The following is a 13,671-nucleotide window of genomic DNA, read 5'->3' on the forward strand; positions in this document are numbered from 1 at the left end:
AAATATGTGACCACAAGACAAGTTTCTTTACTGCTTTGCCTCTTTATTTCTTCATCTGTAGGGTTGAGATGTTTAGTACCTATCTTACAGGGTTACTGTAAATGTTCAATGAATAAGGCTTATAAATTTATACAACAATGATTACACAGAGTAAACATACAATGAAGTCATTACTGATTCCTGTTCTCTATAATGATTGGGTGCCATTGTCTACCCAGGAGAGAGAGGGAAGGCAAGATGGGCAGGGCTTTTCAAGCAGAAGGAACAAGTGTAAAGGCATGTGTAAAGACGCCGAGACACAAAAGAACATGCAGTGGTGAAGGGATGGTAAGTGGTTTAACAGTCTAAAAGCGAGGGCATGTGCAGAAGGGCAGGAGTTGAGGCTGACTAAGGAGGGAGGATCTAGTTAAGCCGTGCACGTGAATTTAAGAGTTTATCCTGTGTAGGCAACAGAAAGCTGCAGAAGAATTCTTAGCAGGGAAAGGTCATGATTGGATTTGTCCTTCAGAATGATCACCTGGTGTCTGGATGGAATGTCGGCAAGAAAGGAGGGCCCAAAGCAGGGCACCAGTGATTAAGAAGAGGAGAAAAAGATGAAAACCTGCTCAGGAGGAACCATCAACAGGACATGTGCATCCTTTGGTGGTGAGTATGATCAACAGTAAAGATTTGGAGTTGAGTTGTATACTTCTTCCTTGAAACAGCTTGGTTATATACACTAGCACCACTAGACCATTCACAGAGTTAGAAAATAGAGGGAGAAAGAGTCTTGGTAAGAAATTCTACTGTTGATGAATGGTCGGAGGACATCCTAAGGGACATGGCATGGGGGTCAACGCTGTTCCAAGTAGAGTTTTCGGACCTGTGCCACCTGTGAACTGTTTGCTATTGGTCCTCCTCAAGATAAAATGCTACTACTGGAAACTACATCACCTTCAGCACTAAGCTGTTCAATTCCCCTGAGAATTTTCTGTAGCAAGACTTTCTTGAAGGAAGAAGTGAGTTGATTTGCATTCTAGTGCAAGTTCCTTATCTCATTGTAGACCCAAGACGAAGTGTTGACTGATTTGCACTAGTCCGAGAGCACACCTTCAGCAGCGCTGATGGAAATGACTAGATGTATAGATTTGGAGATTTGGTGAGAGACTTATGTCAGATACAAAGACTTGAGAATGTGAAATGTGGAGATGTTAGTAGCTAAAGCCATCATTAGTGGTGAGGTTGCCCAGAGAGATGATGTCGGGATGAGAAGAGTGCTGTTTGAGTTGTTGGACTTCTGTAACAAAGTACCACATGGTAGAAATATATTATTTCACAGTTCTGGAGGCTAGAAATGTGAGATCAAGGTGTCAGCAGGGTTTACTCCTCCTGATGGCTCCCTCTGAGAAAAAATATATTTCATGCCTTTTCCCTAGTTTCTGGTGTTTTTTGGCAATCCTTGGTGTTTTTTGCTTGTAAAATCTTCTCTATACTCTGGGCCTTCCTCTTTACGTGGTGTTCTCCTTGTGTGCATGTCTCCATGTTCAAATTTTCGCTTTCATAAGGACGACAGTCATAATGGATTAGGATCCACCATAATGACCTCATCTTAACTGATCACACCTATGAAGACCTTATTTCCAAATACAGTCACAAATTTCCAAATTCGGAAGTACTGGGGGTTAGGACTTTGACATATAAGTCACGGGGGGATACAATCAATGCACAACAAAGCCCAAGGATGGAGACCTGAAAAATACTGTTTTTTAAGATTCAGACCCCATATCCTGCCTTATGCTATGTTAGGTTTTATATCAGCGCACCTCAATTTCTTAGTCAGATAGATAGTTTCTTAGAGATCAGAAAGGCTGTCCAAAATGTCACTGCATATTTTGCCGACTGGATTTAGTAAATTTCTTGTATGTAGAAGTGGCTCTAAACAATGTTGTCTGATGATGTATAACAAACAAAAACTGAATATGGAAGAGCCCCCAAGAAATGTTTTGAACACAGTATGTTATGACACGCTGCCTTATAGACAACAGTTGCTGTACTTGTCAGAAAAATCACCAAAGTAGATGTTCAAAATATATTTTAACTCATTTGCTTAAACAAGTCTATGCCTACCATCTACACCAAAAGGCTGTTTTTCTGCATGGGCAACAGAAGGCATAATTATTTACAAGAGTTTTCAGTGTTTTTTCTTGCTGTCTTGAGTGGCACAGTAGATTCTATGTACCACTCCACATGTACGCCAAAATTCCACCACCTTTTAGAAAGCACCTCAGCCACTGGAGGGCTTGTGACTTAGCATGTGCTCCTGGAACACTTAAGGATTAAAAAAAGTTAACTTTAAATAATCTCAGAACTTTGCTACTGTACAGAAGTGATCCTGAGAAATGACAGGTTGATATTTTCCCCCGAAAGGCTGCTGATTACATCGTCTATTTACATTACCAGTTTATTCCTTATCTCTCAATTTTAGTATAGTAGCCAGAAGCTTGGAACACTTGAGGGCTTGATAACTCAATTCATTTTTCAAACTTCTCAATGTTTCCCCTGTTTGTTAAGATGAAAGGAATGGCTTAGTAAAGGTAATTTTCCCTTTGACTAGTGAAAGGTATCAGAAAAATCCATACCTAAGCTGTTTTTCCCTTTTTATAGATATTTCATACCTCTCATATTCTTATTACCACATCCAATATACAACAGTGTTACAGTTATTATTATGTATTTATAGCCTAACTTCACTCAGAAAGGACTTTAGACAGCTTACAATAAGAGAAGAAATAGTTCTAAAATCCCATAGAGATTAAAGTAGAGAAAATAAGTGTATTTATTCATGTCTAAGTATATAGAATTTATAGATTCTATTATACAGCTTTAGCAACATTGAGAATGATGATATTTTAAACAGCTGAACTTTCACTATAATGCTGTTGACTGCCTGGTCCTTTTTTTTTTTTTCCTTCCTCTTCAGAAAGAACTAAATCAAATAAATCTTAATAAAGAACATATACCCAGTGAGGAGATTCAGTTCTTACCTCATCTCTTTCTTATTTAATGTTGGCCACTTAAATATGCACTGTAGTGATTTAAGTTCAACTGCGATTCAGCCATTGTAAGAAATTCATAATTGCTCACGGTCTTTAATGAAGACTTTTCTCTATAATGGATCTAGAATTTTGTCATTTGTTGATATAAACAGGCTAATGTGGGAGGTGATCAATGATACATTTCTGCAACATAAGTTATTTAGAAATCATTTGGTAATGGATTTATTCTTCATGTTTTCCACTAAGAAGTTTTTATAAAAGTAAGTTGTATACCTATAATAGAGGCAGACTATATTTAAGACTTCTCTTCCTCTCCCTAGAAACTCCCTAGGAAATAAGGCATCAGTGTAGAATTTTAACAGTCTAAATGTCTATAAGCACCTACAATGTGCCAGACACTGTTTCGGGAGATGGGGAATCCAAGAGGAGTAAAATGTGGTCCCTGTCTTTGGGGTTCTTGCAGTCTAGAGGGAGGGAGGCATACACACAAAAGGTAATTTAAACAAGTAAATAAGGTAAAATGGAAAAACTAGGGAGTTGTGGGAGCATTCAGCCCAATATAAAGGTTTGGGTAAGGCTGCTTAAAGGAGATAACATCTGAATTAAAGGAGAAACAAGAGCAAATCAAGTGAAGAAAGGTGAGAAAGAAGTTCTAAAATAAGGAACAGCATGAGCAAAGGTACTGTAGTATGAAATAGCATGGGGATATTTGTGAATAAAAATGTGAGAATACTATTAATATTGTTACTGATAACATTTGCCCAGTATTTACCCCACATTAAGGACATGCTAAGCAATTAGCATGTTTTCTTTCTTGTAATCCTCAATATTATTTTCCCCCATGTTACATATGAGGAAACTAAGACTTAAAGACATTGCATAAAATAGCCAAGGCTACATAGCCAGCAGGTCAGAAAACTGACAAGGGATGTAAACCAGAGTCTGAAGCTTTGCAGCGCTGGTGAAGGATACAATGCATGGTATCCTTGATCCATCTATTCTGTAGATGATGCTAATGGTAAATACTAAGTTCTAGGTCTGCTTATCATGCCAATACTGATGATGATCACAATGACAGCAATGATGAATACAGGATTTGCTCTGGTTAGTACTCTGCATATATGTACTTTCCCGGTCCTTTTACAGATGAAAACAACAGAACATTGCACATATCAACTGAACAAGAACTAACAACTTATGTAGAATTTAACCAAATGTCAGACATTGTTCTTAGAGCTTCACTGTATCATCTCACTTAATTTTCAAAGGACTCAGTGATGGAGGTAGCACTACTATCTCCATTTTATTGATGAGTAAACTCAGTCATAGAGAGGTTAAGTAAGTTGCCCAAAATCACAGGGCAAATTAGGGATACAGCCAGGAAGCAAAAACAGGCATTGAACTTTCTGAGTCTACTTAAGGCTCTTAACTACTGTCCTTCACTGGCCATCATATGTCAAGAGAAATGGTCAGATTTCAAACCTTTTGCTGACTTCATCCCCTTTTCTGTACCTGCTAATGACAGAGAAGTAATTCTATCAAATGCTTGGACAGACAAATGATAAAAAAATTACAAGCTCATTTTGATCATCACCCTCCAATATGGGAGAACCTATAAATCTGATCCTGACAGAGAAACTTGCCAGAGACAGGGAACATAGAGTTCCAAATTCTAGTTCCATCTCCTGGATGCAATACATGTCCCAGGGTCAGGCCGGTAATATCCATGCAGCAATGGCAAGAAGAACTAGTGTTGGCAAAAGCCAGATAGCTAGTGTCTTACCACACCATATATACATGGCATCCCTTTTATAATTTTAGTTATAAGCAACTTTGCTTTATTTAAATAATGGGTTGGTAATTTTTTCTATTGTTTTTTGCAATAGTTTGATAGTTTTGAATGTTGAGAACTAATTAAAAAACTGAAAAATGCACTGTAAAAAAAAATACACATGTGGGTCACTTTCAGCCCCACAGGCCATAGTTTACACTCTCTAGTATATTCTGTCATCTTGTAACCTTTTAAGACCTCACCTCCTCATTTGAAAATGTAGATAGTAGGGCAAAGTGAACTCTAACTTTATCTCTAACCATCTCAGATTCTCTGAAGACACTACCTCATTTTGTAACATAAAAACACCAAATACAAGTTTGAATGAAATTATAAATCCTGACAATGCATACCCTCATTATCCAGGAAGAACTATCAACTGTTGTATAGAGAGGGTACATTTGAGATTATCCGAACTTCCCCATCCCCCTCTTCATATGACAGATGTAAGAAATTACCCCTAGAGACAGAAGATGATTTGTCTACAATAATCAGTGGTCTGTTACTGGTAGAGTTTCAGCCCAAATACAGGTCTCAAGATATAGTCTTTCTCTTCATCAGCTATCTCTCTTCATTGCATTGAGGAAGTAATTTGAACTCCTAGATCCAGCCATGCCTGAAGTCACCCTACACTGGATTCTTTAATTCAATGCATTAGTAAATCTTTCCCCTCCTCCTCATTTTCATTTTGATTTAGTCACTTGAGCTGGGTTTCTGTAACCTGGAATTGAATGAATTGAACTAAAAATGTCTACCCAGCCATGATTCCTTTCACATTCCTGCTGCCTCATGCTCTTCTCCAGAATGGAATGCTTGTTTTTTCCTTTTGCTTATACAAATCATAAAAATTCTTTAAGACTTAACCCTAGTCTACTTCCTCCATGAAGATTTTCCCTACTATTCTATCCAATCCTCTGTGTATGTATGCATACATACACTCTTTCTCTCCCCTACTTTAGTATTTGTGATCAGCATCATGCAATTAAACACTGTTTGATTCTCAACTTATGTAACATGTATGTATTTATCTTCCAAACTAGAACATAAGCTCCCCAATTCAGGAGCATATCTAAAAGGTATCTTCTGGTTCTGCCACCAAGCGTGGGTGAGTGCTTCATACAAAGAGTAACTAGCCATTTATTTAGAAGTTATTTCTAAGTTAATAGAGCTCTCCCAGCTATTCCAGTTTAAGTTGTATAGACACCTTTCCCCAAACACAAATACTGATTATATTTTTATGTGATAGCCTATTATTGCATATTAAATTTGCTTTCGAAGTGGGGGGGGGATTTTTTGAATCATTTGACTTTCACCACTTTATACAGTGTAATTCTTCAAGAATGAAAGATTTAATTTCCTTGAAGCATAAGGCTATTCCAAGTATATAATGAGGCAAGACCTCTTTTATTACTTTTCCAGTATTCTGCATCTTCAGAATGTCTCTGTCAGGTACCAGTACAAAACAGTTCCTGCCCATTGCCCAGAGGAGATTGGGAGGAAAATGCCAAAAGGGATATTTCAGGAATCCAGTTCTTTCCCTGATGAAGAGAGAGACATGCAATTCGTTTTTGAAGAAATCCTGGTTTAATTGTCATTTAGTTCTCTCAAAAGGTTCGAATATTTACTTTCTATAATGAACATATGTTGCAGTGATGAAGCAAACCGTAAAAAATCTGAAAGTGGGACTAGCCCAAATGCCTCAAAGCATATATGAATGTATGAACCACTATTATTGATTTAAAATACACACACACTCTCACACATATATAGTTAACCAGCACTAGGTCCTAAATTTTATGAAAGGTATGAGCTTTTGAGTCATGACCAACTAACAAAGTCAAATCAGTAAATGAATAAAGAGCATTTCTATGGCTAACAGTGACTCAATACTAGCCATAATTTCATGGCAACATATAAGCTGAATCACACAGAAATGAGTAGCTTGAACTGATGTCGTATTTGGTCTAGCCATAAATTCCTCTTGAATGAAACAGGAGTTCACATAAAAGACCCAATTCTAAGATTGCCCCTTTCCCTTATTATATACATACATACACACACAGACATACATGTACACAAACCTATATATTCACTCAATACTCACTTGGACATTTGTAATTCAGACATTATGAATAATTCCTACCCAATTAAAAAAATTGGTCATGTCAACCTAAATATTACACAGAATTATTTATAGTGCTTGCTTTTATTTTCCTTCAGTAACATCTATAAGTAACTAGTTCATATAAGGTAGCCACCCATCACTGTTACTACACAATTTAAAAACATGATGTAGCTTTGCCATGCCAACTTCTAGGTATTCACTTTAACAATATGACAAAAGGAGAAAAATTAAAAGCACAGAATTGTTTTCAAATTGCCATTTATGAGCTGCTGAAACACACATTGTGACTGTCTGATGGATAGATTTTGTTTTGGTCGTTAATTATCAGCAGTAGCATGTGATGTTTAGATTTACAGTGTTACAAAAAGAATATACCTATAAATGACAAAATATGTTTTCACATAATCTGTTTAAAGTCCTTTCTTTTAACTGGGGAGATTGTTGGAATCACCAGGTTCTCTTTTTGCACAGTAAAAATGTAATCAAAATATGTAACTATGAGAATGATACAGCAGTAGTACCTTCTCCCTCTGCTTCTTCCCAATTGTTCTTCTGCACTTTAATACCTTTTTTTTCAGCCTCAACCACATAGACTGTCTGATGTCCAGATTTACCAACTAACACCCAATCTCTCTCCTTCATACCCTTTATGAGGTTAATACCTAAATGTCCATTTTGCTCATGTTGACTATTTGATAGGTGTCCAAAAGGAGACGGACAGACCTCTTTCAACTCAAATAGAAATAATCCTGGGTAAAGAAGTACACTTGACAGTTATCAGGATACTAGGATTTGATTTTTCATTCTACGGTATTTTCTGGCTAGTGTCGCATATTAAAAAGATAAGTTCTTGAATCAGAACACCTTATGCTTCAGTTCCCATTCTTCCTCCGATCTACATAGAGCTGTAGGCAAATTATAAAACCTCTGAGTCTCAGTTTTCTCTTCTAAAATGAGGATGGTAATGCTAACATTGTTAGTTTTAGGAGAATTTAAGAAGATCTGAGAATAGAAAAAGGAATTTAGATTAAAAACTAAGGAAATTTGAATAAGCTATATATTCTAGTTCATTACACTGTATCATCACTGTATAAATGCATCAATGCATTTGATCCACTTGTAATAGATGTACCATACTACTATAAAATATTAACAGGAAAACCAGGTGTTGGGTGTATGGGAAGTCTTTTATTTTCTCAATTTTTCGGTGAATCTGAAACTCCTATAAAAAATAAAGTCCATTTTTTAAAAAATGATCTAAAATGCCCTGCATATGATAGGTACTTGAAAAACAGTACCAATGTTATGATATAGATTATTTGGTTTTCATAAAGTGAGTTATTCTCTGTACAATATGATTTTTCCCCAGCTCTGAGATATAACTGACACATAACAGCATAAATTTAAAGTGTATGACATGATAATTTGACAGTATGCTATTTTTTTCCCCAATTCAGCAATTCTTTTCAGAGGCAGCTTGCTCTCTTTCCATGTCACTTGATTCCCTTTCTCTAGATCATTTTCCTCTAGCTGTTTCTGGTTCATCCATTTGTATTGCACTACAAACTCAAGTTTCATCTACAACTAGTTTATATTTCTGCAAGACTAATTTTAGTTCATCAATCTTATCTGTTGGCTTTAAATTTTACCACAAGGATTATACAAATTTAAAAGTTAATTTCAATGGTCACTCATTAAAAAAAAAAAATCCAAGGTTTTCCTCTTGGAGAAAAATAGCAAAACATCCTTTTCCAGAAAGATACAAAAACATTAAAGATACAGCAATGGAAAAGCTTGTTTCTTCTGTAATAGGAGATACTCAGCTTTCCAATATAGCCAACATCCCTGAGGTAGCTTTGCTGGGATATGTATTTAGCACTCGTTTGCTGCAATACCTAAAAATAGTTTGACCAAATGCCAGTGTTATCAATCTGTCCTGCAATCTCTCTAACGTTAAGGTCATGTGTAAAAGCAGAGCAGAACCTACTCGTCCCCCAAAACCACAGCTTTGAAGGGTTCATGTGAAACACAATCTGATCAGAAAAACTTAGCACCATGATAATCCTTCTCATGTAAGCTGACAGTTCTGTTTAGAAGAACTGGAACTCTATGAGAATGGATTTCTTCCCCATCCTAATGCTTGATACAAGGTCTAGTTAAAGGACAGACATCTAGAGCCTTTAGACTAATAAACAGAAAAATGTTTTTTATTTTTTATTTAAATCCCAACAATTTTCATTGCCAAAGGAATAGGAGTTCGTTGGTGCTGTCATTAATAGGACAGACTGCATTTCCCCTGCTACACACATTTTTAATAATAATTCCAATTTGAAACTTGAAATATTAGGTCCTGTGTGTAGACCCAATACCTCACCTTAAAAAAATAGCCAGAAAACTTTAATGGTTCTGAAAATACTTTTACTCAACTGTAGTCCAAGATACAGGTTGAAAAGGCAAGGGGCCATGGACAGGGTCAGAGTGTAGTGAGCAACCCACCTACTTTGTCTCAACCAGGAAATTAGTTTTATTTTTAATAAAATTGATACCCGGGCTTGTTAGAGCTAAAATAAATCATCAGCACTGGGTGGTGTGTGTACATATATAAGCAAAACAAACAGAGAAATCTGTGTTAAGATAAGGGTGGATAAACATAGGAAAATCTAGCACTCTACTCCATCAACAGTAATTCAGTCCTAAAAAGGTAGTAGCCTGAGAAATTCATTTTATTTAAGAAACTGATCTCACAACCTCAACGGAGTTAGATCTTGCCTCTGACACCGTGGCTGGGGGCTTCACTGGCCTTCTGACAGCTCAAAGGCTGCAAATTCATTTAAAAGAGGCCAAACAGAACGCTTCGCAAACTCACTACAACTTGGTACCTGACACCTTTTCTGTCCTGCGCTCCTGTCCCTCATCTGTCAGTAACCATTCCCCTCTTTCTCTGGCTGGAGAACATCAGATACAGGCGTTTTTTCACATTAAAAGCAGCCCCGGGCCCCCCCACCCCACGCCTCCCCCAAGCCTTGCCCCTGCCTCAGACACAAAAAGCTTTTGATGCTTATAATCGCGAGGCTTTTTGCAGCTGCACTTTATCAAGGCAGCAGTGGCGAGACATGTAAGGCCTCGGAAACAAGAAGGAGGCGGCGAAGTCACCTTGGAAAGAACAGAAGAGGGTCAAAGGAAGGGAGAGGGACTGACCCGGGCGGAAGGACCAGAGGGCCTGGCCCGGCTCTGGGGTCAGTAAGAAAGGCAAGACGAACTGGAGGGAACCCCGGCTAGAGGAAAGCAGTGCCAGGGGAACCTTAGGCGCCCCGCGTTGGTCATCAGCTGACTTGGGCGCGGGGAGGAGGGTGCCTTTCCCAGTGTGACTGGCAGCTTCGCCTTCCGGACTTGCTTTCCCCTGCCTGCCCCTTGCGGTTGCTCTCCGCCCGGGCCAGCCCAGTGCTGCTCGGAGGCGCTCTTCGGGCTCCACAGCGGCGCCCCCACCGGCCGGTTGCCCCCGCCCGCGGAGCGCACGCCCAGGAGGGCGGGCCTGGAGCTAAGCGCAGCCGCCCGCCGCTGGAGAGTGTCGGGAACCCTGCAAACTAGCAAGGCCTCTCTGGATACCGCGGGCTGCAAGTCACTCCCCGATCCTCCCCCGCCACAAAGCGGGTCCAGACTGCCTCGCTTCCTGGCGCTCCCGAGTGTGAGCACGCGGGCAGCCAGTTTCGGGCAGCTCCATGCGCGTTCGGGGCTGCGCTGGGTCGGGCCCAGCCGCGCAGAGGGGGCTTCCTAGCCCCTTCCCCAGGGCGCGGTCTCCTCCTACTGATGCTCCTCGCCAGCTGCGCCGCCAGCTCCCATTGTTCACCCCGCCCGCCTGGCGACGTCCGGGCTCTGCTCCCTGGGCCTCCCAGGCGCACCTACCTTCTGCTGCCGGCGAGCCATGTCGGTGGGCTGCTTGGCGTTGAAGGGATAGGCGATGCAGCGCATCACGAACACATACAGCTGCAGCCTCTTCTTCCTCTCCTCCTCCTCCTTCTGCAGCCGCTCCAGCTCCTCCTTCTCCTTCTCGCTCACCACCGACGGGCTGGGGCTGGAGGGCCGGCCACCACCCGTGCGGCTGCTGGGCTGCAGCCCCCCGGCCCCGCCGCTGCCGCTCGCGCCGCTGCCCCCACCGCCGCCGGCGCCCACTCCGGCCCCGGCGCCGGCCCCGCCGCCGCCCGCAAGCCCGGCGCCGCCGCCGCTAGAGCCCTCGCTGGTGCGGCTGGGTGATAGGCGCGCGCCGGACGCGGCCGAGCCGAGCACCTCCTTGCCGCTTTCTTCCTCCACAATCTCATCCGATTCCTCTTCGCTGGACGAAGGGTCCAGCATGGTGGCGCCTGGGGAGAGGGGTCCCTGGAGCACCGGGCTTGGGGTGCAAAAGATGGGGGGCGCTGGAGGCAGCTGGAGGTCGGCTCTCCGGGATGGGCGCTTCTTCCCAAATTAGGCAGCGGGAGCGCTGCTGCTCAACCTCGGCCGCCGCGACTGCTTTCTCCGCCCGACGACCTGGAGCTGGGCTCCGACACAGGAGCTCGAAGGGAGGAGGGGAAGGGAGAGGAGCGTCCGTGGACCCGAGGTTGGCAAGGGGAAGAATCAGTTGCGAGCCTCGAGCCCGCAGCCGGATGCCTTCTGCAGCCGCTGAAGAAGGCGCCTCCAGAAAAGATGCCGAGTGTTGCAAGCGGTGGATGCAGCCAAGAGCCGAAGAGGCATCTTGCCGATTGGGGAGGGAGCGGCGCTTACGTGTTTATTGGCTTAACTCTCCCGTGTCCGCGGCGTAAAGGGTGGCTGCGGAGGGCTAGGGTGGGGAGAGCGCGGAGCGCCCCCGACGTCTCTGAGCTTCAGTTCTGACCGTAACGCATTCGCACCCTACTCACCCCCTCCCCTTTGTGGATAATTTTCTACTTGATATCCAGCTCTCATTGCTTCCACCTGTCTCCCCCTCCCGCGGACAAAAAGTTCTTGGGGGAGGAAGAAATGGGCAAACCAGTGCTGACTTCTTAGCGAAGAGTGGGCTGTCTGTTTAGCGACGCCAAATCCAGAAGTCTCACTAAAAGGAAGCCTGCGAGATCCCTTACAGGAAAGAATCTACCTCATTTCTCCAGGCTTCTTTACATCTGGGGCGTGGGGACAGTAGCTAGCTGGGCAGTGTGTTTTCCCACCAATGTAAACTCTGATTCCAGCCCGCTCTCATCAACATAAAAATCACCTTTTGAGCGGAGTGGTGTCCTGACCACGCAGCTCAGCTATTTAAGTCGAACCCTCGCCCTTGCCTTCCCCGGGAAAGCTATGATGAGCATTCTTTAATTCCAACAACTGGGAACACTTTCTGATAATGTGAGCCTATCAGAGAAATAGAAGGGTTTCTGGTTGTTCAGACCTTTCTCCTTTGTGGTTTGCTGTAAAACCTGGGTGGAGGAATGGGGACCCCGAGATTAGACAGACACCACTCAAAATCAGCGGCATCAACATCTAATGCACAGTCACACTGTCTTCATCCCAGTTTCTGGTTATCTATTTATTCAAAGCGGCAGATGGTGCCTTCCTCCTCCCCCCAGCTCCTTTTACTTAGGCCAATAAATCCGGTTGACGGGGAGCTGGCCAGCGTGCTGAATCTAATCAGCGACCCGCAGATGAATGGAGAACAAACCAATACCCTCCACCCTGAGGTCTTAGGATATCTAGAGAGCAAGCACTCTTCACCTCTCCTAAACTCATCTCCTATATTTACATGTTTCCTGATGCTCTAGTTATTCGTAGATGCTCGTGGGAGTTACAGTAAAAGTGTCTTAATGTATTTTCAAATTTACCATGAGTTCTGTAGGCTTTGATATTCAAGAGAAGCTTTCCTAGACAATCTGTTTGAGAAGTTAAACATGAACTCAAAACAATGTCTAGCTTACATTAACTCTAACAATCCTGTTCAATGTTTTGAATTAAGCAATATATGTATGACTTACATTTTACTTCATCACTATACTCATCATCTCAAGGACAACTTCTATGGCCATCACAAATTCTGTATCAATTTAAAATAAGCCAGCAATGTGGAAAGTGTTACAGTTTGGCAGTCCTCACTCTTTATTTCTTCTGAAGAAGTAAAAGATGTTCAAATCATGTTGTTCTGGTTTCCCTAGAACAGAAAGAAGAGGTAGTAGGCCAATCAACCAATAAATCAACTTTTATTAAGCACCATTTTATGGCGTGAATATTGTTCTAGCTGCTTAGGTGCTCTAGGTGCTAGGTGGATAGAATGTTCATATGACATTCTCTTAAGGAGTCTATAATCTCCTTTGGGAGATGAAACATAAACATGTGAAAAAAATCGACAGTACTTTTTTCAAGGCAACATATCAACAAATACAGGTTAGCAAACTGCTAAAAGCTTGCATGAATGAAACAACTGGGAATGGAATAGAATTATATATTTCTCAAAGAAAAGAATTAAATTTTAAAGGAAGGCACCATATTAACAGATGTTGAAAAGGGAAGATATTAAAAATGCAAAAGTGATTTGCAAAGAAATAGTAATAGGACAATGGACCAAGTAAGGCAAAAAGTGTTATGGAGATGGGGTGTCAGTAGGTAAGGGGGAAGTAAGGGGAAAAAAAGCTATAAAAGTAATCTATTTGGCCAAATAGAGAGATCGTGGTGTTTAGGACACA

The 13,671-nt window shown here is 41.6% G+C and overlaps 1 protein-coding gene across 7 annotated transcripts in view; it reads right to left on the reverse strand.

Moving 5' to 3' along the window:
- CADPS (calcium dependent secretion activator) overlaps nt 1-13,211 on the reverse strand; it is a 428,787-nt gene extending 415,576 nt beyond the window's left edge. For 3 of the 7 annotated variants that reach the window (XM_073230818.1, XM_073230817.1, XM_073230816.1), the window contains exon 1: nt 10,895-13,206. In XM_073230818.1, the coding sequence (XP_073086919.1) occupies nt 10,895-11,341 (447 nt within the window). In that variant the 5' untranslated portion in view covers nt 11,342-13,206. Of the gene's footprint in view, nt 1-10,894 lie in introns of all 7 variants that reach the window. The other 4 variants (XM_073230819.1, XM_073230820.1, XM_073230821.1 and 1 more) reach the window with 4 other exon arrangements.
- Nucleotides 13,212-13,671: the final 460 nt, after the last annotated feature.

This window comes from Manis javanica, chromosome 3 (assembly GCF_040802235.1).
Source record: "Manis javanica isolate MJ-LG chromosome 3, MJ_LKY, whole genome shotgun sequence".
Lineage (NCBI taxonomy): Eukaryota > Metazoa > Chordata > Mammalia > Pholidota > Manidae > Manis > Manis javanica.